The sequence below is a fragment of the Salmo trutta genome, chromosome 32, assembly GCF_901001165.1.
Source record: "Salmo trutta chromosome 32, fSalTru1.1, whole genome shotgun sequence".
Lineage (NCBI taxonomy): Eukaryota > Metazoa > Chordata > Actinopteri > Salmoniformes > Salmonidae > Salmo > Salmo trutta.
Window position 1 is genome coordinate 10476127 of NC_042988.1, and position 24561 is coordinate 10500687.

The window sequence follows — 24561 nt, forward strand, 5'->3', positions numbered from 1 at the left end:
CTCAGGAAATCTTAGCGTATTTATTGTATTATAGGCTTCTTCGTCGTTATGGTTATTGAGAAAGGTGGTGTCGTTGGCTGTTGGCATGCTGAAATTAGGCTTCAGAGATTGATGTGGTCAACAGTATTAACAAAATGTGTTAGTCCAAGATCGGTCTGTAAAGTAAGTGTGTCACTTGGTTTACCATCTCACTAATGTAGAGACCTATCTGATTGTGATACAAGGCCCCATTTCAAGTGGATTTGTCATATATTTTGTCTCTAGAGGTAGGATTAACTGTCTGTCACTGTTTGATCATGTGTAGGTGTTTCTTGAACGATATTTTTTTTTTTCTCCAAAAGTTAAACGTTAGCTTTGTCGATTGTCTTACTGTTGTTACTGTATGTTTCAATGTCTGGCCCTGAGTGAAACTCAAACTAGTATTAGTCTCAATGAAAATGTACATTTTACACGTTGGCTGGTGTAAACCAGCTCAGGTGACCATGGTGATGCCAAAGATTGCCTAAGGTCACTGTCAAGCAATAACATCTTATCACAGTACTCTCCTAATGCAGTGAGATCCTAAGCTTTGAGCGGTACTTTCACTCAAACGTCAGACTGTGCATCAAAGACCGAATGGTGGAAATATACATTACATTGTTAATATATGGTATGACTGTTTTGAGGCGACAAATCTTGTCTCCATCGTCCTTGTAACACAAATGTTAAACTCGAGAATTCATGCTATTTGAATGAAGAAAAGAAACGCACAAATGGACTCAATATAGGGCTACACTATTCTGATCATGACGTTCAAATGCATTATTTCATCAATATAAGAAAAGACAGAGGATGTGTTTTAAAACCAAAATATGTGCATGCAGCAGTGTGAACATGTGCTTTTGGGCTTAACTAGTTGATCTTGGTTTATGTGTAACTGTTGGTCTTTGCACTAACATGGGTCTGTGTGCTTGTTTCTATTGTGAAACCCCTTCATTGTCTTTGTATTATGGTGCTATATATTTGATAGTCATAACCTTTTTAAGTATGAAATGACTTGACTGTGGCCATGGTGGAGAAATTCAGTTCTCTTGTATTTTGGATACAACTATGAAAGATTTGTATTGAATTAACTGCCAAAACATTCTTTGCATGGCACTTGTAGGATAAATTAATTTCTTTCTTCATCCAAGTATATCATTTATATTCATTGGTTTCCATGGTAATTGTGCTGTGAACATAGTTTACTAAGCTACAGTATAAATAAAAATGTATTTGAAAGACTGGTTTACTTTAACTTAAAATGTTAATTTTGCAGCAATATCGTAAATTAATTCAACTTTTTTTACACTGCATAATACAATATTGCGAAGCCAGCGTCTATTGTTTTGTTACCTACACCATTAAAGGGATGATTCAGGGTTACGGCAATGTCCTAGACTTGGCACTCCGGTACCGCTTACCATGTAGCAGAGAAGTCTGACAATTAGGATCTTCCTGACATGGCATAGTCATTACGCTAAAGTTCAGCCAATGCCAACTTCCTTTATACTGGACTTTTATCGAGTTCATTGGACACTGGGGAAGTAGAGAAAATGTGCCAAAATCCTGAAGCACCAGTGATGTTCTATTCTGTCTAGTTGCTGTTCAATGAACCATGGTCTCTGGATTTAAACATTGCTATTGTGCCCTCACAAGCAGTTCCACTACTCTCCCAATCCCTGATTTAGACCTGGGACACCAGGTGGGTGCAATTCAGGTAGAAAAGAAACCCTGTGAGGGCTGGAGCCTGCTGGTTAAGTGGTGTATACCCTTGTTCTCATTAAGGTTAACAAGTTGAGCCAATATAGTAGGCATATAGGGTAACATCCTGCTCTAACTGGATTGTCAAGGCAAACATCCAGAATTGTGTAGTTGACAACTCACAATAAAATCCTATATCTGTAATGTTGTCCAAGCAGTTAAGGTTGACCAAAACCTCCCCTCAGGCTTGCCCCACAATGGAAAACATGTCAGAACTTCCTTCACGGTGGTGAAATTGAGTTGCCCCAATTAGGTAGTCAACCCCCCCCAAGTAATCAGCTATACTAGAGGGCACCCTGAACGGTAACACCCAAATGGCATGTAAAAATCTTTGAAATTATTCTTCACAATATGAACTATTTGCAACAGCAATCCTTGCCGTTTATGAATATATTGAAGCCCCTTCAATAGAGACCCACACTGACTGAACAAAAGCCAGAGGACACTACCAAGTCATGAAACCAATGCTTTAATCAAATGTTTAATCAAGTAAACTAAGCGAGCCTTGCGTAGTCGACGTCATGATTGTGTTTGACATTATTTGTAAGTGCTTTAAAGTCACAAGGTACATGAACAATTCCAGATAACAGCATTCAGAATGGTTTGTGATGAGAAGACAGTTCCAAATTCATTTTATTTACTCATACAGGAATCCATGTTGGCAGCTCTTGTACTCAACCATCTCCTCTGGCTTGAACCACAGGCCAATCTCCTTTTTGGCACTATCAAGGGAGTCACTGCCATGAATGATGTTCCTGTAATTGCAAAAGGCAAATCAGCAACTCTGCATCACGGGGATAACAGGCTTGAAGTTTATTGGAACTATGCCACTGCAGGGGACATGTCTATGCATAGAAAATCCATTTCGGCTTGAATATTTTAAATCAGATGCCTGGCCAACGATATCCTACACATTTAGGCTGCACCCCTACTCACATTGGTTTAGCACTTTACTTCTTGCCATAGATTCGGTATGGACAGGCATCGGTGGACACTAACCTGCCAAGCGTGATACAGAGGTCACCGCGGATGCTGCCGGGCTTGGAGTCTGCAGGGTTGGTCTCTCCCAGCATCAATCTGCCGTTCTTCACAATGTTCAGGCCTTCCCAGATCTGAATGCAAGGGAGGATAAAAACTGAGGCTTAGGTGGAACACCACATTCTATCACAATCACTGCTCAAGAGAACCTGAAGTATTGTGTTCAGTGGCATTAGCAGTGAGCCACTATGAATTTAGCGAAGAGCAAGCATTTTGAAAAGGCCTGTGAGTAGTGTCTGGAGGATAGTTACCATGGCAACAACGGGACCGGAGTGCATGAAGGAGCAAAGGCCACCATAGAAGGGCATGTCCTTCAGGTCAATGTAGTGCTGCTTGACAAGGTCCTCAGATGCCTGCAATCACAAAGACTCAGTTCAATGCCGTTGAACCCTACTAGACGCGCCTCTGAACAGATGCAGTTATTCACATACCTGGACCATCTTCATGGCCACAAGCCTGAAGCCCCTCTGCTCAAAGCGCTTAATGATCTCTCCCACAAGGCCCCTCTGGACACCATCGGGCTTGATGGCAATGAAGGTACGTTCGTTGTTAGCCATGGTGCTGCAACAGGAGGATAGAGATGGTAGTGGGCCATCAGTGAAATGCACATTAACAATGAATAAACTGCTTAATTCGTGGAGATGCAAATGGCCCCTGAATTGGCTGGAGTATGCCAGGCCACTCTGCACAACACATCAGCGCAACCTTTTATCAACGTACTGCCAGTTGACAGCTCTTCAATGTCACCTAGACTGCTATGGAGTGAACAGATGTACTGTAGCTAGTGGGAATGTGGCCAAGGCCAGTACAATTCTATTCTTATCACCATCCTGCGGAAAGTATTCCCACATGCCCATTCCATGCCTATGGGGTATTTAGTATGAATTTGTTTCGTTGCCAACGCTCAACTCATGTTACATACGTGGGCAAACGAGAAGTTTGTTTTACTGGTACTGTAGTGCAAATTGAGCTCAGGCTTTAGCTGTGTTATGTTTAGATTTATGAAAAGTACGGTTCACTACATTCGACTGCAACCAGATGCTGCAGCAGTGTGACAGTGCAGTGTTGAACTCTAGCGCAAGCATAACTTTCGCTTTTTTTAAATAGTAATTCAAAAACCTACACCGACTTAAGTACATTACAATGAGTCAAGTGATCAAATCACAACCACACGAATTGCGCACAGGTAAGCGAATTTCACAGAAGTCAACGTTAATTAGCATTTTACATCGAGATTGTTAAATTGTTTGAAAAACACGACAAGTATCTGACGTTACATGGCCAAGTCCCGATTTAATGCAAATCCGAGTTATACTGGCATTATAACTTCCTAAGCGAGCTAAGGACGTTAAAGCAATGAACTTGAGCACATCCCATTGTTGAAAGCAGGTATATTTAGTAGATACCACATGGCCCGGCTTGCCACTGTCGTTAATCGAAATAAATTCCAAGTAGATTAAAGTCGAATTGTCAAGTACTTGCCACCTACAACTGAGCTTACTGTAACACGAATTTCGACGAATAAATTGGCTTAAAGTAACCCGCAAGGCTTAACTAGTTTGCCATGTAAATTAGCTGATAACACCACCCAAGCCATCACGTCAGGTGAAACAGACGCACATTCCCGGTGTTAACGAGTTATATTTTTAATTAACTATCGTTAAGCATGCTATGACTAATCCAAATCATTGGTTTACTATTAGGATGAGACTTACCTTTAAAGCGTCACTCAACGCATGTCAATTAGCTAGTTAGTTGGGGAGAAACGGGCGAAGAACCAAGCCGTTACGTGGCATCCTAGCTAACAGTTAGCTAACGTTAGTCAATGCGAAAGGCAAAACACTAGCGAGACCGAGCCACCAACTTCCTAAAACCATGAAAGGAATAGATCGACAACGAGAAGACGCGTAAAACACAACGCTGTGATTTAATGCAAAATGAAGGGAGTTGTGGTGCCACCATTCAAGTAGCATACCTTTAAAGTTGAGATGAAGAGACTGACAGAAGACCCAGGAGACAACCGTTCAAGGCAGGGATACAATCAGTAAGAACAAGAGTTGATGACAGCTAGTTTATATAGGCTGCCGAGTGAATGGGTGGGGCTTGGATGAGGTCAAAAATGGATTGCCATGTTGCTTGCCTATTAATCACCAATGTTATTTTGTGCATTCTAGAGCCACACAACAGTTCATGGTGATATCGACATGTGCTGTCAAATATTCGAGTCTAGACAATGGGAAGTGCAAATGATGTACCATAGCAACACCAAAGGTTGATATCAGCAGACTAACCAAAATGTTATCTGTTGCAAAGGGTGGGTGTAAACAGGCTTAGGTGTAAATATATAATATATATCCTCACATTTTACAAACACACTTTGAAACAATTTTCCTTTACGCATTTTTAATTAAGTCTGCTTGTGGTGGCCGAGACATATGTTATTTTTTTATGAGGCAGACTTTATTTGACTGGAATAGTGTCTAGTCTAGTATCTGTTGTTGGCATTTATGCAATTATGCTTGAGAACCCGGGAATTATTGTGAAACAACTTGCGACAATGGCTGTTCTGAGGCCCGAGGCGACGCAACGTTTTTTTATGGGGCAGAATTGATTTGAGTGGAATAGTGTGTAACGCTCAGTGGTCTAGTCTGGTATCTGTTGTTTTCATTGTTGATTTTGCTGCCACCTGTTGACTGTTGCAGTTACCGCACAATTACGTTTGTGACGTCAATCAAATACGTCATAAGTGATCGTGTTTATATGGAACGCCTTTCATATGTTTGAAACAGATCAGACATTTGACCATCCATTCAGTCATCAAGTTGGCGTCGTTGGTGGTCGAAAATGTATTAATCCGCATTTTATTGCAATGTAATTGCATCATAATTGTTTGGGGTGATACAACCGGTGATAATATGGAGAAGAAAGAAGTTGAGGTAGGCTTTGTTTTTATATCAAACATTTTGAAAGGCAAGATAAGTCTTGCCATCTGCCAAATTCAGGAATAGTGTGTAATTGGGTAAAGGTGATCGCCAAGGTGACATTATTCATAGAGGACTTTCTGATGAGATTCCGGGGTCAGAGGTCAAAGGTTATATAACCGTTTGATAAATAATGTAGGCTAATTAATGAGAGTTTGAGAAAGGTGATATGTAAAATCTCAGTCACAGGAGACTGAAGCAGAGAGAGAGATGGAGGATGCTGATCCAGAGTCAGCCGGCCCATCTCAGTCACAGGAGACTGAAGAAGAGAGAGAGATGGAGGATGCTGATCCAGAGTCAGCCGGCCCATCTCAGTCACAGGAGACTGAAGAAGAGAGAGAGAGATGGAGGATGCTGATCCAGAGTCAGCCGGCCCATCTCAGTCACAGGAGACTGAAGAAGAGAAAGAGATGCAGAAGGCTGATCAAGACTTAGCCAGTCCATCTAACATATGGGAGCCACATCAGACTTTTCATTGCAACCTATCCTTGGCCCAGAGAAGCTCCTCCTCAGAACTCAAATTCTTAGGGGAGGAGATGACTGAGAAGTAGGTTGCTCTTTGTCTTCCCCATACTTATCTCCTATTCTCTACACTGTATGTTCTGCAACCAGCAAAGAACCAATCAGAAGGTGTGTTTGTAGTGTACATGTACAGTACCAGTCAAAAGTTTGGACACACCTACACATTCCAGGGTTTTTCTTTATTTTTACTTTTTTCTACATTGTAGAATAATAGTGAAGAAGAGCAACCGCGAAGAGCAACGCTCAGACAGGACATGAGGTTCGGGTGTCCTCACCTTGCACCTACTTCCTGTCAGCAGTGTCGGCTGAGGTGCAGAGTCTGGTGGTCCAGAGATCAGGGACCAGGATGTCAGCCAGACAGTCAGGCAGCAACCACCTGCTGAACGTGTCTCAGGCGGAGATCACCAGGGCCGTCGAGCTGAAAATGGCTGAAATGTATGGTGGATCCCTATGGGATTGGTCCCTGACAGAACAGAATATCCAGCCAGGTCATGACAGAATCACTGCTATGTCCAGTGATTTGGTGGATTTGGTGGTCGATGATACCCTAGATGCCCTTGGATATCTAGAGAACCAGGCATTATCCGGGCCCCAGAGCGTTAGCTACCTGACAGGGATTGAAGGCCACGACACTGATGGTGTGGCAAGGGACATAGTCCGGAAAGCTGCAGCCAAACTCAAGGCATCCATGTCTGAGTTTGAGCTGGAGGTGGGATCCAGATCCTCACAGGGCAGCAGTGGTCCCTCGAACCACTCACCTCTGTCTCGCTCCTACTCTGACCTGAGGATGCTCTGTGTCCAGTCAGCAGTCAGAACTGCCCTGCAAGTGTTAAAAACAGAGCTTGACAGCAACTCAGACGAGTCCTTTGATCCGTGCCAGATGGCTAGAAACCTTCTAGCACGTCTAGCGTCGGGTGTCGAGAGCATCGACGATCTGGAAATTGGTGAGATGCTCCAGGGCCCCTCATCAATCATGGAGCCGGAGGCTGTGAGTGAACACCCAGACATATCTTCCACTGCCATCTACCAATCCCTGCTCATTGATTGTCCTTTCCCACCATCAGAGAGGGTTCAGGAAACAATTATCCTAAGCCATCCACTCACTGCACAGGACGTGACCACACAGGGGGAAAAGCAGCATTCTGCTGACCTTCAGACCGACAGCCTAATGGCAGAATATCCTGCCAAGGCACAATGGGTAGTGAGTCAGGTCATAAGAGATGCTTCTTTGACCGTGGACATCCTGTCAGCCCACGTCTCCTCAAAGAACGTTGCTGAGGCCTCAACTCGCATTCTTCAGTCCCTTCTAGTGGACTTAAACGAGGCAGTTGAGGTGAGTAGGGCAGAGGCGAGCAAGTTCTGGGAAAAGGTCCAGTTATCCTCCCAGAAACTTTACAGCACAGCTGTGGACAAGCTGAAGAGTTTGTACACTGGTTGCCTCCTCACCAACGAGCAAGACCACCAGGATACCCATGTAACCGCTGACAAAATCCAGGACATGGAAGTGTCTACCAACAATGACCTCAAAGACCCAACAGTTGCAGTCAGCCAGGAGTCAGTCAGACGCAGCGCCAAGAAGATCCTCACAAAGGTTCTGAATGTGATCAAGGCCGGAGTAGCTGGCTCAGAGCACTCATCTGTGGGCGAGCAGATGACCGAAGAGTGCCAAGTTGCCACAGAGATGTTGGACTCCATTCTGAACAGACTAGAAGATGATGAGCCTGATGTGGGTGAAGAGGATCATCTTCATGTGATGTCTGTCCGTGACATCTACCAGGATGTCTCATCTAAAACCTCTCAGGTTTGTATGGTGGTTAGTAGCCAGGCGATGGACGCGTTGACCGATGATGTGTCTGCCGCGACCTTTGTGCATGGTAAGTGAAATTAACACTTTTCATTTATTTTCTTTTGTAATATGCACTAAATTGATTAACTCCTGTTGAATGTAGGATTCACTCATTTTGAGCTTAATAGTTTTATTGCAATTGTGTTCATTGGATTTTCAAGATTGTGTATTATTGTAAAATATGCACAACATAATCCTGAGCTTAATTATTTTATCTCTTCTACCCCCAGATATTGTGCACAGGTCAGAGAGTTGTCTCTCTCAGGCCACAAGTACCCACAGGTCAGGCACTAGCCAGGCCTCCAGTGACCTTGTTGTTGAATACATGTCTGAGCTCCATACCAACTGCCTTGACACCGCATTGCCTGTGAGGTGCACTTCTACAGCTGTTGGCGATACAGAGACTTGTCACGTCCCCTCTGCCAGAGTGAAGAAGAAGAGTCAGGGCCGGAGGTTCAGTTGCTGCCCAAAGTTGCCAACGGTCAGCATCAAGGTATGAAGCTCCATGTTTGGTGTTTTTCCCCTTCATTACAGCTGAAATATAATCCAAAGCTAATGGGGTCAGAGTGAGACATTGTGGGGCGTCTAATGGAAGGATGAATTTACTCTGCAACAGGTGTTCAAGAGCAGAGTGGAACCAGAGAGCCACCCTGTTCAAAAGGAGCTGCCTTCGCAGCGTTTCAGCACCTCTCGAGTTGCGCTGTGTAAGCGACACACAATGATGATCGTTTTATTTTGATGCATTGCCAAGACGTGGCCAGTGGTCAGAGTGGATGCAGCTTTACTGAGTTTAATGCTGAGGTTTATTCGTCTCTGGTCCCATAATGCTTTCTCTGATCAAGGCCACTGAGTTTGACGAGCTGTCAGGCAAACATTGTAGCGACTCTTACATTTCCCAAAGTCAAAATTATAGATGCTGTCATTTTGATGTATTACCGTTTGTCTGGTTGGTTTAGACTGTGGTCGGAGAGAATGAAAGTACATTTGCCATGTTCAATTCTGATCCTGCAATGTTCTCTTATCACACACAGATGATGATCATGCTGTCCCATTCATTCCCCAACTTGAGGACGACCTGCCACCAGCACCTGCACAGGAGTCCCGTAAACGTCCCCTGTTGGTGAGAATGTTCCGGGCCATTTCCAGGGCCATCTCGAAGCCATTCAAGGGCTGTGCTTTTTGCAAGAAGAATTAGGAAAGGGTTAGCCATCAACATCTAATAAACATGTTAGCAGCATTGATTTGTGTGTCTGCAGTCAAATTTAATAGACTCTCTTGACATGGCATTTTAGTAGACACTTATCCAGAGCAACTAGGGATAAGTGCCTAAGTCAGTTTGGAGATACAAACCAGTGACCTTTTGGTTATTGGCCCAACACTCTTAACCGCTAGGCTACCTGCCACCGCATGGGTTTTACCATACACTGAAGTGATAAGGGGTTGACCCAACTGAACATTTCACGCCAGATTTGTATGTTCCATTTGCTGTTATAAGTACACGATTTCAATATCTGTAATATACTTGCAAACTGAGAAGGCATTTCACACCAGCTTTGTTTGTATTGACCTTAGTGAAAATGTGTTTATATTACATTGCAGCACAATATTAATATAATAAGTGCCTTTTTCAACACATTTTGATGCATACATTTCCAGTGGGGTATGGTTTGTGGCCCATTATATTCTATACAGCTCTTCGGGAGAGGTTGCCAAGGTCAAAGTGGAGCTATTATCATCCTGCTGATCATACAGTATTTGGAATGAAGAAGGGTCCATTAATAGGGGCTAGGGTCAGCCTGAAACTGAGAGGTATCTGTTGGTTGGGGTCCAAGTGTGGGCTTGAAAATGGGCCATTGACAGTTGCTATTTAGAGCTTCTGCTTTCCCTCGCTCCTTCTGACAATTTACATAATCCCTCTGTCTCTCTTGCACCCCTTTGATAGTTTGATTTGTGATCACCTCTGTAAATCTCTTGTATTTTTACAAAATAATTATCTCAACTATGGCCTATGGATGGAGGTGTACCAGGAGGGAAATGTAAGAGAATACAGATTTGTGTATTTGAAAATATAGGAAAGTTCCCATTTCCAATACTGTATATGAAGATAATATGTTCCCATTATGCATAATTGTTATGCTTTTTCTATGCATAGTCTTTTATCTTTATTGTATGTCATTTGTATCTGTCTCTTGCCTGTCTCTCACATACTTTCACACATACCCAATGATTACACTAATATGTACACTCTCAAAGAAAACATAAATAAATACAGATTGAAATAGTTAGGAACATTAAATTCAAAATACATTTAAACTTTTTGTCAATGTCAAAGTCAATAGCTGAATATCATTCTATAACCCATGGAGAACAGGGCTCAAGTTGTTTGTAAAGAGAGAAAAAAATACAATTTATTCCGAGGTCAGGGGTCAAGAAAAAGGAATCACGTGATAGGGAATTTTGCGCTAAGCCTGCGCTCAACCACTGATTAATAAAACACCTACACCGTTGGAGCGTTGCGTGGGCCATGAGTTCTTCTCGGTGCACATACTTTGAAACTTTGTGAAATAGTACAGCCACACTTTGACTTTGCTCACACCTAACACAGCGTTGCAGCCAGCCCATGTGGAAAACATTGGGCATGTTATTGTAAATGGCTAGCTAACACATCTATGGGTCTACTGAATCTTGCTAAATTCTAGTGTATCCTGAGATAACTTACAATTCGTTTCATATGCTAAGGTTTAAACGATAAACATGGACAAAGTCGGTATACACTCTAGAAAGGGGAGAGAGACGATGAAGAGAGTCTCTGTACCAGAGCCTGACTACGAGGAAGAAGTGTTAAAAAGACACAAAAATGCCCAAGCAGTGACTGTTTTAGGCGTAGAAGATGCATCTGTAAAACTTCTTGAATATCTTGTTTTTGGTGCTGAAGATGATCTTGTGGAAAGGCTCGTGGAGGTAGGAATTCATTAGTTACATCTGGGGTGTATTCATTACACCGGTTCTGTAGCTTAACGTTTCGTCTGTTACAAAACGTTTTGCAACAACTTCCGAACGCTCTTCAACGTGACGTAAAATCTGTTGGGTTCTTAAACGGAAGTTGTAGTTCATTTTCATTTTACGGTTGCCATTCCAATCCGAAAAGTCTGCATAATGAATACACCCCTGATTCCATACAGAATGATCCTGCCTGCCAAGGTTCTTAAAGATTCTCAGTGGATTATGTTGTCACATTGTCAGCATAGTATAGATGTAAATCCAATATTGATTAATATTTAGTTACAACCAGGTACTAGACTAATAATCTCCAGTGTCATATCCGTCTGTCACATATTTACTTTTAGTTTCATTGCAGTCAGTTTTTATCAAATCCATTTCTTGTCAACAGGACAGAGAGGATGGCGGTGCCACACTTCTGGATGATGGCGAATCCGATGTAGAGAATGAAGCACGGCTGAAGGTTCAGACAACCAGGACTGCAGTGTGGGAGGATGAGGATGATGATCTGGAGGAAGAGTTAGTACCTGGGACTGCAACGACGATGTCTTATTGTTTCTTTTCAGCATCATCATGTACAGTGCGTCACACTTCATGTTACTACGTTAGCTGTAGTCATGTAACCCTAATGTCAATTACATTGATATGTGAATCAAACATTGCTTGTATGGGCAGTTACTAGGGATAGGCATCTTTCTCTTTGAAGATGAATTGATATGTATCTAGATACATGGGCTCCAGTATGATACAGAAATCAGTGCTTGACTTGGACTGAAATAGGTTCCGGTACTCATTTTGGGTGCCGATACTGTTTTATATTTAGGTGCAGGAGCGCCACAATACTTTTGAGCTAATCTTCTATAAGATGAACAGGAGCTCAAGCAGTAGAACATTTGAGGTGCTGGTACTCTGCCCCGGTGAATTTCTGCCCAAGTCAACCACTGACAGGAATGATCCGTTTTAGTTTGCAACGATTTGGTTTGATGAGAAAAACAAAATCGGTTGTGATAAGACATTTGTTGCATAAACACATTCATATTCCATTCTAAATTCAAATCTGGTGCTGATGGAGCTCATGGGCTGGGCCTCTCTTGAGCTGGATCTGTTCGAGCTGACTTCTGTGTGTAAATGTCTATGGTGTATTTTGTCACCTGAGCTGAGCCATAAGGAAGACTAGTGGGCATCTACCAACCCACTATCAGATTAGGGGGCTTTTTGCGTAGACAGATTGTTAAGCCTCGATCACACCTACAGAGTCATTGCGTAAAATGGTACGCAGCATCATCTGGATGTGTGCAACCAATGTTCAACATTCACCTTCTAGTGTACCAAAATGCAATGACGCTATCGGTGTGATCGAGGTGTTATTGGTCAGCGTGCGAAGCAGCAGCGCACAGTTTGAGTAGGCTACTGATATTGCTTGGGGTTGTGTGGCATGCAAAATGACTTGTAGATCAATGACTGTCAACGCAGTTACATGCTTAGTTTTGACAATGAAAGAGAAGAAGCATCAGTTTTCACAAAAGATCAGAGGTATTTTCAGAAGGTAGAAAGAAAGAAAGTAACATGCGCAAAATCTTTTTTAGTGAACTGACAATTTCTAACGTTTGAATGGATTTTCTGACCGATGCATGGTGCATTTTAGATCGATTTGTATTTGAACCGGGGACTGATGCGTATCGGTGAACGGTTACATCCCTAGCAGTTATGTCACTATGTTTATTCTTCCATGACCTTTCTCTCCCGTTTCTTAGAGTGGACATGACACACCGGTTCCGTAGAGACCTGACCAAGAGTGACGCAGAGGCCAAGATGTCCAAACAGAAGTTACAGCAGAGGATGAAAGAACAGTAAGTGGATATTAGTAACACAGCCATGGAGTAAATACCACTGGGTTCTGGTGGTTCAAACTCACACTTCCAACTCATTTTTGCCAGGTTCCAAAAAGCAATGGGTGGAATGCCATCTTGGGCAGAGACAAAAGTCAAGAAAAAGAATAAGAAAAAAGGTAAACTCACATTTTGGTAATAAACATCTTCATGATCCATGTAATATGTTATATGACAGATGCCCCTCACTGATGATTACCTACTATATAATGATGAGAGGGTATATAGCAGGGTTCCCTCAACTGACGGCCGCGGTTCCCCCAACTGACGCCCTCCAAGTTTTCTGAAGTATTTTTTTATATTTTTGAACATAAGACTGTAAAAATCCCAAGTCAGCTCCAAGTGATTTAATTTTGGAAATCTGTTCCAAAGTATTCCCATACATAAAAGATACACACTAAGTGTACAAAACATTATGAACACCTACTCTTTTCATGGTATAGACTGTTTGAAATGATTGCTTTAATAACATTGTATACATGTTTGGGCTTCTTGCGGTCAATTTGATGTCTACAAATTATTTGTATTTACGTTCCGGCCCCCTGACCATCCGCTCAAGAAAAAATTGGCACGCTGCTGAATGTAGTTGATGATCCCTGGTGTATATAGTATACATTTGTGTCTTTTCAATGAAAGATGTGTCTATTTTCAAAAACTAAAGATGACTCTGATGATGATGAGGATGGAGACGACCTGATGAGGAAGACGGGCAACTTTGTGGGCTCATCCGACAGTCTTCCCAAAGGAATCATACGGGTGAGTTCAGTTCTCCTATCATCTCGCCACTACTAAATTTGATATTAAGTTGGAGTAAAACAACCAGCTCTCTCTCTGACTGCAAATAGGGACTCTAACCAGAGTTCTTTAGAGTTTTGGGAGTTACAAATCCATGACATTTTCCAGTATTAGATCATGTGGTTTTCGCAATCGATATCACAATATTGGGCTCCCGAGTGGCGCAGCGGTCTAAGGCACTGCATCTCAGTGCAAGAAGTGTCACTACAGTCCCTGGTTCGAATCCAGGCTTTACAAAAGGCTTTACAGCGAAAGCAAAACATTAGATTATGTTAGGAGAGTACATAGACAAAAATAATCACACAGCCATTTTCCAAGCAAGGACATGTGTCAATAAAACACAAAACACAGCTAAATGAAGCACTAACCTTTGACGATCTTCATCAGATGTCACTCCTAGGACATTGTTACATAATACATGTATGTTTTGTTCGATAAAGTTCATATTTATATCCAAAAACAGCATTTTACATTGGTGCGTGATGTTCAGAAAATGTATTCCCACCAAAACGTCCGGTAAATGTGCACATCAATTTACAAAAATACTCATCATAAACGTTGACAAAATATACAACAATTATTTAAAGAATTATAGATAGACTACCCCTGGATGCTGTGTCAGATTTTAAAATAGCTTTACGGAGAAAGCACATTTTTCAATATTCTGAGTACATAGCTCAGCCATCACGGTGAGCTATACAGACACCCGCCAAGTTCGGGGCAACCTAAACTCAGAATTAGTATTAGAAATATTCTCTTACCTTTGCTGATCTTCGTCAGAATGCACTCCCAGGACTGCTACTTCCACAAGAAATGTTGTTTTTGTTCAAAAGAATCCATATTTATGTCCAAATACCTCCGTTTTGTTCGTGCGTACAGATCACTTATCCAAAGGCATAATGCGCGAGTGCGGAACCAGAGACGAAAAGTCAAAATGTTCCATTACCGTACTTAGAAGCATGTCAAACGCTGTTTAAAATCAATCTTTATGGTATTTTTAACGTAAAATTGCGATAATATTCCAACCGGACAATAGCGTATTCATTCAAGGAGAAAAAGAAGGAACAGCGTGCTCGCGTGACCGCGCATATCCAATCCCTTTGTTGCCATGCAGTCCACTCAAACTGAGCTCCTATTATCTGCCCAGTGACAGGAGAATGCTCAAACCACTTTCTGAAGGCTTTAGACAGCCAATGGAAGCCTTAGGAAGTGCAACGTAACCCCATGGATACTGTAGTTTCGAAAGGGACAAGAAAGAAGAACTACAATTCTCAGATCCTCTACTTCCTGGTTGACTTTTTCTCAGGTTTTTGCCTGCCATATGAGTTCTGTTATACACAGACACCATTCAAACAGTTTTAGAAACTTCAGAGTGTTTTCTATCCAAATCTACTAATAATATGCATATTCTAGTTTCTGGGCCAGAGTAGTAACCTGTTTAAATTGGGTATGTTTTTCATCCGGCCGTGAAAATACTGCCCCCTAGCCCAGACAGGTTAACTGACTTGCATAGTAAAATAAAATAGAGTATTTTCAACGTCATGTTTACATGGGATACTAGTACATTTTATTCTGGATGTATTTAACTCTCTTGCAGATTAAGAAATGCCTACACGCCAACAACGACCGGCCGTCTGAGGACCGGCTGACCACGGTGCAGTTCCACCCCTCTGCCCAGGTTGTCATGACAGCAGGGCTCGACCAGTCCATCTCTCTGTTCCAGGTATTCATTTTACTCATCAGCTTCAGTCTTCTCTCAGGCATTCTTGTGGCTGTCATTGTTTGACATGGTATAGGGAACGTCATAAACGGGCCAGTTGGGACTATATGCTTTTAATAATATCCTCCAGGTCTTTTGTTTGACCATACAAACTATAAGCCCCCAAAAAATACAAACTCTCAATGGACTATCAAAGTAGCCACCCTTTGCCTTGATGACAGCTTCGCACACTGACAGACAAGTTTGTACTAATATGAATTACCTTCCACCTCACTCTAAATGTCCCTCCTTCGTCTCCAGGTTGATGGGAAGACCAACCCTAAGATCCAGAGTATTCACCTGGAGAAGTTCCCGGTGCACAAGGCCCAGTTCAGCGTGGACGGGGAGCAGGTGGTGGCCACCAGTTTCAGGAACAAGCTGTTTTACATCTACGACATGATGGAGGGCAAGGTCATCCCAGTCCACACTGTCAGAGGTGAGGAGGAGGAAGCAATGGAGTCACTAGAACCCCAAGGCTGTTAGGTAGTTATCTAACCCGTTGGCTGTTAGGTAGTAATCTAACCCGTTGGCTGTTAGGTAGTAATCTAACCCGTTGGCTGTTAGGTAGTAATCTAACCCGTTGGCTGTTAGGTAGTAATCTAACCCGTTGGCTGTTAGGTAGGGACATAGCCTTTTATTACTAGGCTTGGGCGGTACTGAGATTGTCAAACCTTCATACCAACCTTGTGCCATCCAAGGATATAAGGCAATACTGGCACTGAACACAAACCCCACTGAGCCTCTGTAAACCGATGGTTAGCAATGCTAACAAGTACATGTACAATTTTATACAGTCTCTGACCTAAGTTATTTGCAGGACAGACATCCCAGTTCAAAGTTATACAAAAACTAAAAAAATACTACTCACAATTTGCTGCACACACAAAACAAATATTAGACGGCAAGGCTCTTGATCCAGGAGGGGATTCTCTTCTGTTACCAGGAGAAGCTTGTTTTTTTGCAAGAAGCTAACCAGCTATATAACTACTGTAAGTTGGCGAACTAAATGCACAACTTCAGAGTATTTAGCATATTTTAGACAGTTCAATTAATAGTTATAAGATATATGTTAATGGTATTTAATGGCGCCGGATATATATTTTATATTTGAGATTCTTTGAAATAGCCACCCTTTGTCTTGATGACAGCTTTGCACACTCTTGGCATTCTCTCAACCAGCTTTGTGAGAGAGTCACCTAGAATGCATTTCAATTAACAGGTGTGCCTTGTTAATTTGTGGAATTTCTTTCCTTAATCCATTTGAGCCAATCTGTTGTGTTGTGACAAGGTAGGGGTTGTATACAGAAGAGAGACCTATTTAGTAAAAGACCAAGTCCATATTATGACAAGAATAATCAAAGAGAAATGACAGTCCATCATTACTTTAAGACATGAAGGTCAGTCAATCCGGAAAATGTCAAGAACTTTGAAAGTTTCTTCAAGTGCAGTCGCAAAAACCATCAAGCACTATGATGAAACTGGCTCTCATGAGGACCGCCACAGGAAAGGAAGACCCAGTTACCTCTGCTGCAGAGGATAAGTTCATTAGAGTTAACTGCACCTCAGATTGCAGCCCAAATAAAGGCTTCAGAAGTAACAGACACATCTCAACATCAACTGTTCAGAGGAGACTGCGTAAATCAGGCCTTCATGGTTGAATTGCTGCAAAGAAACCACAAATTAAGGACACCAATATTAAGAAGAGACTTGCTTGGGCCAAGAAACACGAGCAATGGACATTAGACCGGGGGAAATCTGTCCTTTGGTCTGATGAGTCCAAATTTGAGATTATTGGTTCCAACCGCTGTGTCTTTGAGTCACAGAGTAGGTGAACGGATGATCTCTGCATGTGTGGTTCCCACCGTGAAGCATGGAGGAGGTGGTGTGGCGGTGCTTTGCTGGTGATACTGTCAGTGATTTATTTAGATTTCAAGGCACACTTAACCAGCATGGCTACCACAGCATTCTGCAGTGATACGCCATTCCCATCTGGTTGGCGCTTAGTGGGACTATCATTTGTTTTTCAACAGGACAATAACCCAACACACCTTCAGGCTGTGTCAGGGCTATTTGACCAAGGAGAGTGATGGAGTGCTGGATCAGATGACCTGGCCTCCACAATTACCCGACCTCAACCCAATTGAGATGGTTTGGGATGATTTGGACCGTAGAGTGAAGGAAAAGCAGCCAACATGTGCTCAGCATATGTGGTATCTCCGTCAATACTGTTGGAAAAGCATTCCAGGTGAAGCTGGTTGAGAGAATGCCAAGAGTGTGCAAAGCTGTCAAAGGCAAAGAGTGGCTACTTTGAAGAATCTAAAATATATTTTGATTTGTTTACCATTTTTTGGTTCCTACATGATACCATATGTTATTTTATAGTTTTGATGTCTTCTCTATTCAACTATGTTGAAAATAGTAAAAATAAAGAAAAACCCTTGATTGAATAGGTGTGTCAACTTTTGACTGGTACTGTAGGTCGGGGTGCCTTGTAAGAATCAATTATTGGATAATAAACTTCGATCAAGACTATCCTACCAACGGGATATTAAAAACTGTAATATCTTATGTTTCACAAGTCGTGGCTGAACGACGACATGGAATACATACAGCTGTCTGGGTTTTCTGTGCATCGGCAAGATGGAACAGCTGCATCCTGTCAGACAAGGGGTGGTGATCACGCTCTCCGCAGCCGATGTGAGTAAGACCTTTAAACAGGTCAACATTCACAAGGCCGCAGGGCCAGACGGATTACGAGGATGTGAACTCTGAGCATGCGCTGACCAACTGGCAAGTGTCTTCACTAATATTTTCAACCTGTCCCTGTCCGAGTCTGTAATACCAACATGTTTCATGCAGACCACCATAGTCCCTATGCCCAAGGACATTAAGGTAACCTGCCTAAAATGACTACCGACCCATAGCACTCACATCTGCAGCCATGCAGTACTTTGAAAGGCTGGGCATGGCTCACATCAACAGCATCCTCCCGGATACCCTAGACCCACTCCAATTCACATACCGCCCCAACAGATCCACAGATGACGCAATCTCAATTGCACTCCTCACTGCCCTTTCCCACCTGGACAAAAGTAATGTGAGAATGCTATTCATTGACTACAGCTCAGCGTTCAACACCATATTGCCCTCATCACTAAGCTAAGGACCCTGGGCCTAAACACCTCCCTCTGCAACTGGATCCTGGACTTCCTGACGGGCCTCCCCCAGGTGGTAAGGGTATGTAACAACAATTCCGCCACGCTGATCCTCGAGGGGGGCGTGCTCAGTCCCCTCGTGTCCTCCCTGTTCACCCATGACTGCATGGCCAAGCACAACTCCAACACCATCATTAAGTTTGCCGACGACACAACGTTGGTAGGCCTGATCACCGACAATGATGAGACAGCCTATAGGGAGGAGGTCAGAGACCTGGCAGTGTGGTGCCAGGATAAAAACCTCTCCCTCAACGTGATCAAGACAAATGAGATGATTGTGGACTACAGGAAAAGGAGGATCGAGTGGGCTTGTAAACCAAACACCATGTGTTACTGGGAATTACCGGTAAGCTTCATAATGAAATATTATGTGACCGGGGGAAATGAAGAATGGGAACTGCTTTATCTCCTAACGTATTGCTCAAATGGACTGCAGGTATTTACTTAAAAAGTAGCTACAAATATTCAAATGTATAAAAAAGAAAGTTTCAACTGTATTGACGGTATTGAAAACCATCCAGTGGCTATTTCCAAATACCCTGTTATACGGTATACCGCCCAAGCCTAGTTGTTACCGAGCAAATGATTGTGTTCGGTTTAAAGATAAAATCACTGTATATTCTCAGCCAGACTGTTATTTTTTAAATGGGTAGTGGGTGAGTGACTGGTTGTGTGATTGAGTGCAGTAACAATTATGGTTGTCCCTCAGGTCTGAGGGAACAGAGAGTGAAAGAGTTTGAAGTCTCCCCTGATGGAGAGTCCCTCCTCCTCACTGGCACCTCCGGATACCTCCACGTGTTAACAATGAAGGTAGGTGATTGTAGATGGCAAATACCTGGTATACCATGCATCCAAAAGGGATCAAAACATAAGACTCCATTTTGGGTCAGGTGCAAACATCCATTGCATAAATGTCTGTATATTCTCACTGTTGTTGTGTTTTTTTCAGACAAAGGAGGTAGTGAACAGCATGAAGATCAACGGAAACATCGCGGGGGTGGCTTTCTCCCACGACGGCAGCAAAGTCTTCACCAATTCTGGTGGGTTTTACCCTGGTCTAAAAAGACACACAGCCTAGCATCCCAATCACATCCTAAAGCCTTTGTAGATGATTTTAGTTAAAGCTGCAATATGTGACTTTTTGGGCGACCTGACCAAATTCACATCGAAATGTGAGTTATAGATCTGTCATTCTCTTTGGAAGCAGTTGATTTGTTGTATGTGTGATATTTCTATGGTTCACATTAAGTTATTTTGTGTGTATTTTACTTTTGGTTTTGTACACAAGCTTCAAACAATATTTTTGTTTAAGGAAAATATATTTAACAGAGATGGTACAATGATTCTCTACATCAGTGGTCCTAGTCGGTCACCAAACATTTCTGTAAAAAAAACAATGATAAATCCTTGTGTTCCTATTGTTTTGTATTTGTTTTGTGCTGTTGGTGGTAGGTGCACTTGATTCAGCAGCCCTAACACTGGGAAGGCAAAGTGTTCCCATTTTGAAAAATGTCATGTGTCTGAAGGTAGAACTCCACTTACCCGGCAGGCCCAAAGAGCAAATCAAGTGCACCTACAGGCCTACCGCTGGCCAATCAGATAGCTCAGATCACTGTGTATGCACAGTTTCCTCGAGCCATAGATGGTAAAAAGAAGCCTAGAGCGCACAGCAAAGTTGATACTGTGAGATTTCAAAACTTTTAAAACCATGACTAGAGAGACTCAACGAAATATAGCAAAGCACTGCTGTTTTTATGAGTAAGTTCATGTTGAAGTTGTTATTCAGCGCTGTCAATGCGCATTCTCCCTACATCCACTCACACTGCAAGCAGTATAGCAAAGTGTTATTAGCGGTGTGTCTCTCTTTTTATATAGAGTAATATTTCACTAACTGGCCATCGGATGAACAACATGAATTGGTGCATGAGGCAGAAATGAGTTTCGCCATCAGCTGGAAGCTCTCGTCTTCCCCTCAGACTGACCATCAGATGCAGGTCATCAGTCCAGTAAAATAAATACAAGCAAATGATTATGCTCACTCAGCTGTGGCTAAGTAATACAGCAAATGATCTGTTACCAGTGTGATCATATACCTACAATTTTGAAATATAATGTCAGAAGAACAACATTGGCAGGGTAATTCAAGCATAGCCAATATGCAGTGATAATGTATTGGGCGTATTTTATTTTTATTTGACCTTTTTTTTAACTAGGCAAGTCAGTTAAGAACAAGTTCTTATTTTCAATGACGGCCTGTTAACGGTGGGTTAACTGCCTTGTTCAGGGGCAGAACGACAGGTGTCAGCTCGGGGATTTGATCTTGCAACCTTTCGGTTACTAGTCCAACGATCTAAAACCTATTCAGTCTGTCTACAAACAGGCTCTCAAAGTGCTCGATAGGAAGCCCAATAGCCATCATCACTGTTACATCCTCAGAAAGCATGAGCTCCTGAGTTGGGAAAATCTTGTGCAATACACCGACGCATGTCTTGTATTCAAGATCCTAAATGGCCTAGCTCCCCCTCCACTCAGTATTTTTGTTAAACAGAAAACCCAAACATATGGCAGCAGATCCACAAGGTCTGCCATGAGAGGTGACTGTATAGTTCCCTTAAGGAAAAGCACCTTTAGTAAATCCGCTTTCTCTGTGAGAGCGTCCCATGTCTGGAATACACTGCCATCAGACACACATAACTGCACCACATATCACACTTTCACAAAATGCATGAAGACATGGCTAAAGGTCAATCAGATTTGTGAACATAATCCCTAGCTGTGTATTGACACTTTACATGTTGTCTGTTGTCTGTAGCTTGTGAGGTGTGGAAACACTTTGTTGTTTTTATGGATTTTGTCTTGTTGCTTTTTGTTCTATGTTGCTCTGTCTGTATGCTACATCTTGCTTGTCCTATGTTGCTCTGTCTGTATGCTATGTCTTGCTTGTCCTATGTTACTCTGCGTGTGCTCACTGTTCAATGATTGTCTATATTGTAATTGTTGTTAATAACCTGCCCAGGGACTGCGGTTGAAAATTAGCCGGCTGGCTAAAACCGGCACTTTTACTGAAACGTTGATTAATGTGCACTGTCCCTGTAAAAATAAAATAAACTCAAACCACTAGGCTACCTGCCGCCCCAAAATATAGCCTACTACAAACCTAATTGCTACAGAACAGTTTTTAATAGTTTAATGGTTCATACTCAGGCTTTTGTTTTTTGTCATGTTTTAAGAATCTGAGCGGTAGATCTTGGCTTGTATTTTGACTCAAGGTGACCACTGCCCTGGTGATCACTGCTTGTTTTGTCACAAACTGAAATTAGGCGAACTATTAGCATTTTAGCAAAAAATCAATGGCAGATTGATTTCTGCATATTGCACCTTTTAAAGCTGTACATGGCTACCTGTATGTTCTAAACCTTTTTTATGTTGCAGAGGAGGGTGAGGTGTACATATGGGACATGAGGAGCAGTAAATGCCTGAACAGGTTCACTGATGATGGCTGTGTGAGTGGGACCTCCATAGCTGCATCCAAGAACGGACAGTATCTGGCCTGCGGGTGAGTCACCCATTTTGTCTTCAACATTTTTCGCATCGTTTTGTGACATAAGGTTGTTGGTGGGTAGCTCATTTATTCATTCAACCATTTCCTTGCTGATATGATTCAGCAGCGATTGTGATCAAACCATTGCGATGTTTGTGTATTGTCCTGTTTGTCTGGCTTCAGATGTCTTTTTTAGTTTTTATGCGTGATTCTGCCACAAAACCTTCAGGATAGTTGGGTCGTTCCACCAATTAGGTGTCTTTTTTAAGAAGGGTAACAAATGTTAAACGTGCTCTTTATGACAGAATGTTAACTTAATAAAACATGTTTTAAATGTTTTTTAAGCATTTAAATAAAACAATTATAGTAAGTGCCTATTAAGTGCCAAATAAACGAACAGGGTTGACGATTTCATCTTTATTCAGCCATACATTTCCTCGTGACAGGGGGAATGGAATCTTGTTTTGTGCAACAGGAAGTGTTAATTAAATGCAAGCTTCACAAAACAAATGTTAACATTTCTAGACTGTCTATCCATGAGTAGCAGGGTTGACATGTTATGCTCGACCCGCTCCGTTTTCCACCACAAAACACTAGAAAATGACCAAAAAAAGAGTAGAACCAGCTCATCTGCTTTTATTTTGATTTGACTATTAGGTGTTCTATGTTTTTTGGGGGGGAAATACTTTAAAAGGAATAGTTTCACTATATTAAAACGAGAATTCAGTTAAAGTATCATGGTTGATCTTAAAAGGAAGGACAGACGTAAATTAATCACATTAAATAAATTAGCTTCAGGAAGGATAACAAAATAGTGCTGTACAATGATGGTGAAACTTTAAGAAATGTTTGGGTTAAAATCTTCCTGGAGGTGACACATGGTTGACGGTGGGACATGTCAAAATGCAGAATTCTTGGCACTTAAGCAAGTCTTTATTCATATTAAAAAATATATATATTTATTGAGTTCTCCATGTGGTCTACATTAAAGGGCACCTCATTTAATATAACAGGCTTTTAAAATGTAATATTTCTGCACAATTTCTACTTAAAATATTAAAGGGATGCAAAAGGCATAACCCAATTATATTTTTTCATATAGTATACCTGTAGCAGACAAGTTTTTCACATTCTTTTTCTACCGTTTCTATTATCTCAGGTCAGCGGCAGGTGTGGTGAACGTGTACTCCCAGGAGGAGTGTATGCGTCAGAACAACCCCAAGCCTCTCAAGGCCATCATGAACCTGGTGACCTCCGCCACCTCTCTCTGCTTCAACCCCACCTCCGAGATCCTGGCCATCGCCTCCAGGGCTGACGACGAGGCTGCCCGATTGGTCAGTCTCTCTCTCTCTCTCACCTAATGTTGTCTTTGTCATCATTACAGCTACACCTGGTCTCTTGTAAATAAGAGGTTGTATTGCAGCATGACTTGGATAGTAATAAAGTTTGAATTTATTTAAAATGAAGTAAAACCATGTCTCACTTTCACTGTCATCAAGTGCCATGTGTCTACCCTTCTCATTTCAGGTTCATATCCCCAGCTTCACAGTGTTCTCCAACTTCCCCATGTTCCAGAGGAAAACCATATACAGGGCCCACCGTCTGGACTTCTCCCCAAACAGCGGCTTCTTCTCCCTGGCCAACAACAAGGGCCGTGCCCCTCTCTTCAGGTGAGGCTCTTGTTTTTCCTTATTGTTTTTGTATATATTATAGAAAAAATAAGAAAAAAAACAACACTATGGGAGATTTTTATTTTATTGGTATTTTTTTAAACAAATAAATATACAAAATATTACAATAATAATTTGGTTTATTTTTCTCAACTACATTTCAGGTTGTTGCATTACAAACACTTTTGATGAAGAGCATCCCAAGCAGGCTCGTAGTCAACATCAAGATACCAAGCTCCCTCAATACAACTACCATTGTCTTCAAGAAGACATTTTACAATGAAAAATACTTGAATTGAGAAATCGGTTATGCTTATTACATCTATGAAAGTGTCACAGCAAGATACCATGTCTTCGTTATCCTGTTTTTTTCCCCCTTTCCTTTTTTAAGTGTTCTGTTTTCAAAACGTACATCCTGTATATTTCTTTCTGTCTACTTTAGGGTTTTACAAATGTTTGTATATTGGATAAAATACAACTTCATTTCCTTGATACTTGGCTGTTATTATATTTTCTTCTGTTT

At 41.9% G+C, this 24561-nt stretch overlaps 2 protein-coding genes across 3 annotated transcripts; one reads left to right on the forward strand and one right to left on the reverse strand.

The window, feature by feature from the left end:
* Nucleotides 1-2235: 2235 nt before the first annotated feature.
* LOC115171041 (nucleoside diphosphate kinase A) lies at nucleotides 2236-4926 on the reverse strand. The gene is made up of 5 exons (XM_029727496.1): nucleotides 4796-4926; nucleotides 3252-3381; nucleotides 3072-3173; nucleotides 2782-2894; nucleotides 2236-2537 (listed from the first exon to the last, which is right to left on the reverse strand). The coding sequence occupies exons 2-5, from the start codon at nucleotides 3375-3377 to the stop codon at nucleotides 2420-2422; spliced, it is 459 nt and encodes a 152-aa protein (XP_029583356.1). The 5' UTR covers nucleotides 3378-3381; nucleotides 4796-4926; the 3' UTR covers nucleotides 2236-2419.
* A 3482-nt stretch (nucleotides 4927-8408) lies between these two features.
* On the forward strand, nucleotides 8409-24532 carry LOC115171042 (U3 small nucleolar RNA-associated protein 18 homolog). Of its 2 annotated transcripts, XM_029727497.1 has the most exons (15): nucleotides 8409-8662; nucleotides 8786-8873; nucleotides 9201-9289; nucleotides 11561-11688; nucleotides 12924-13019; nucleotides 13107-13177; nucleotides 13720-13814; nucleotides 15451-15576; nucleotides 15874-16048; nucleotides 19537-19637; nucleotides 19777-19867; nucleotides 22260-22383; nucleotides 23528-23702; nucleotides 23896-24038; nucleotides 24203-24532. In XM_029727497.1, exons 1-15 carry the CDS (start codon nucleotides 8495-8497, stop codon nucleotides 24225-24227), a joined length of 1695 nt encoding a protein of 564 aa, XP_029583357.1. In that variant the 5' UTR covers nucleotides 8409-8494; the 3' UTR covers nucleotides 24228-24532. The 2 variants fall into 2 exon arrangements, with proteins under 2 accessions (XP_029583357.1, XP_029583358.1); XM_029727498.1 differs by lacking the exons at nucleotides 8409-8662; nucleotides 8786-8873; nucleotides 9201-9289 and adding an exon at nucleotides 10664-11130.
* The last annotated feature ends 29 nt before the right edge of the window (nucleotides 24533-24561 follow it).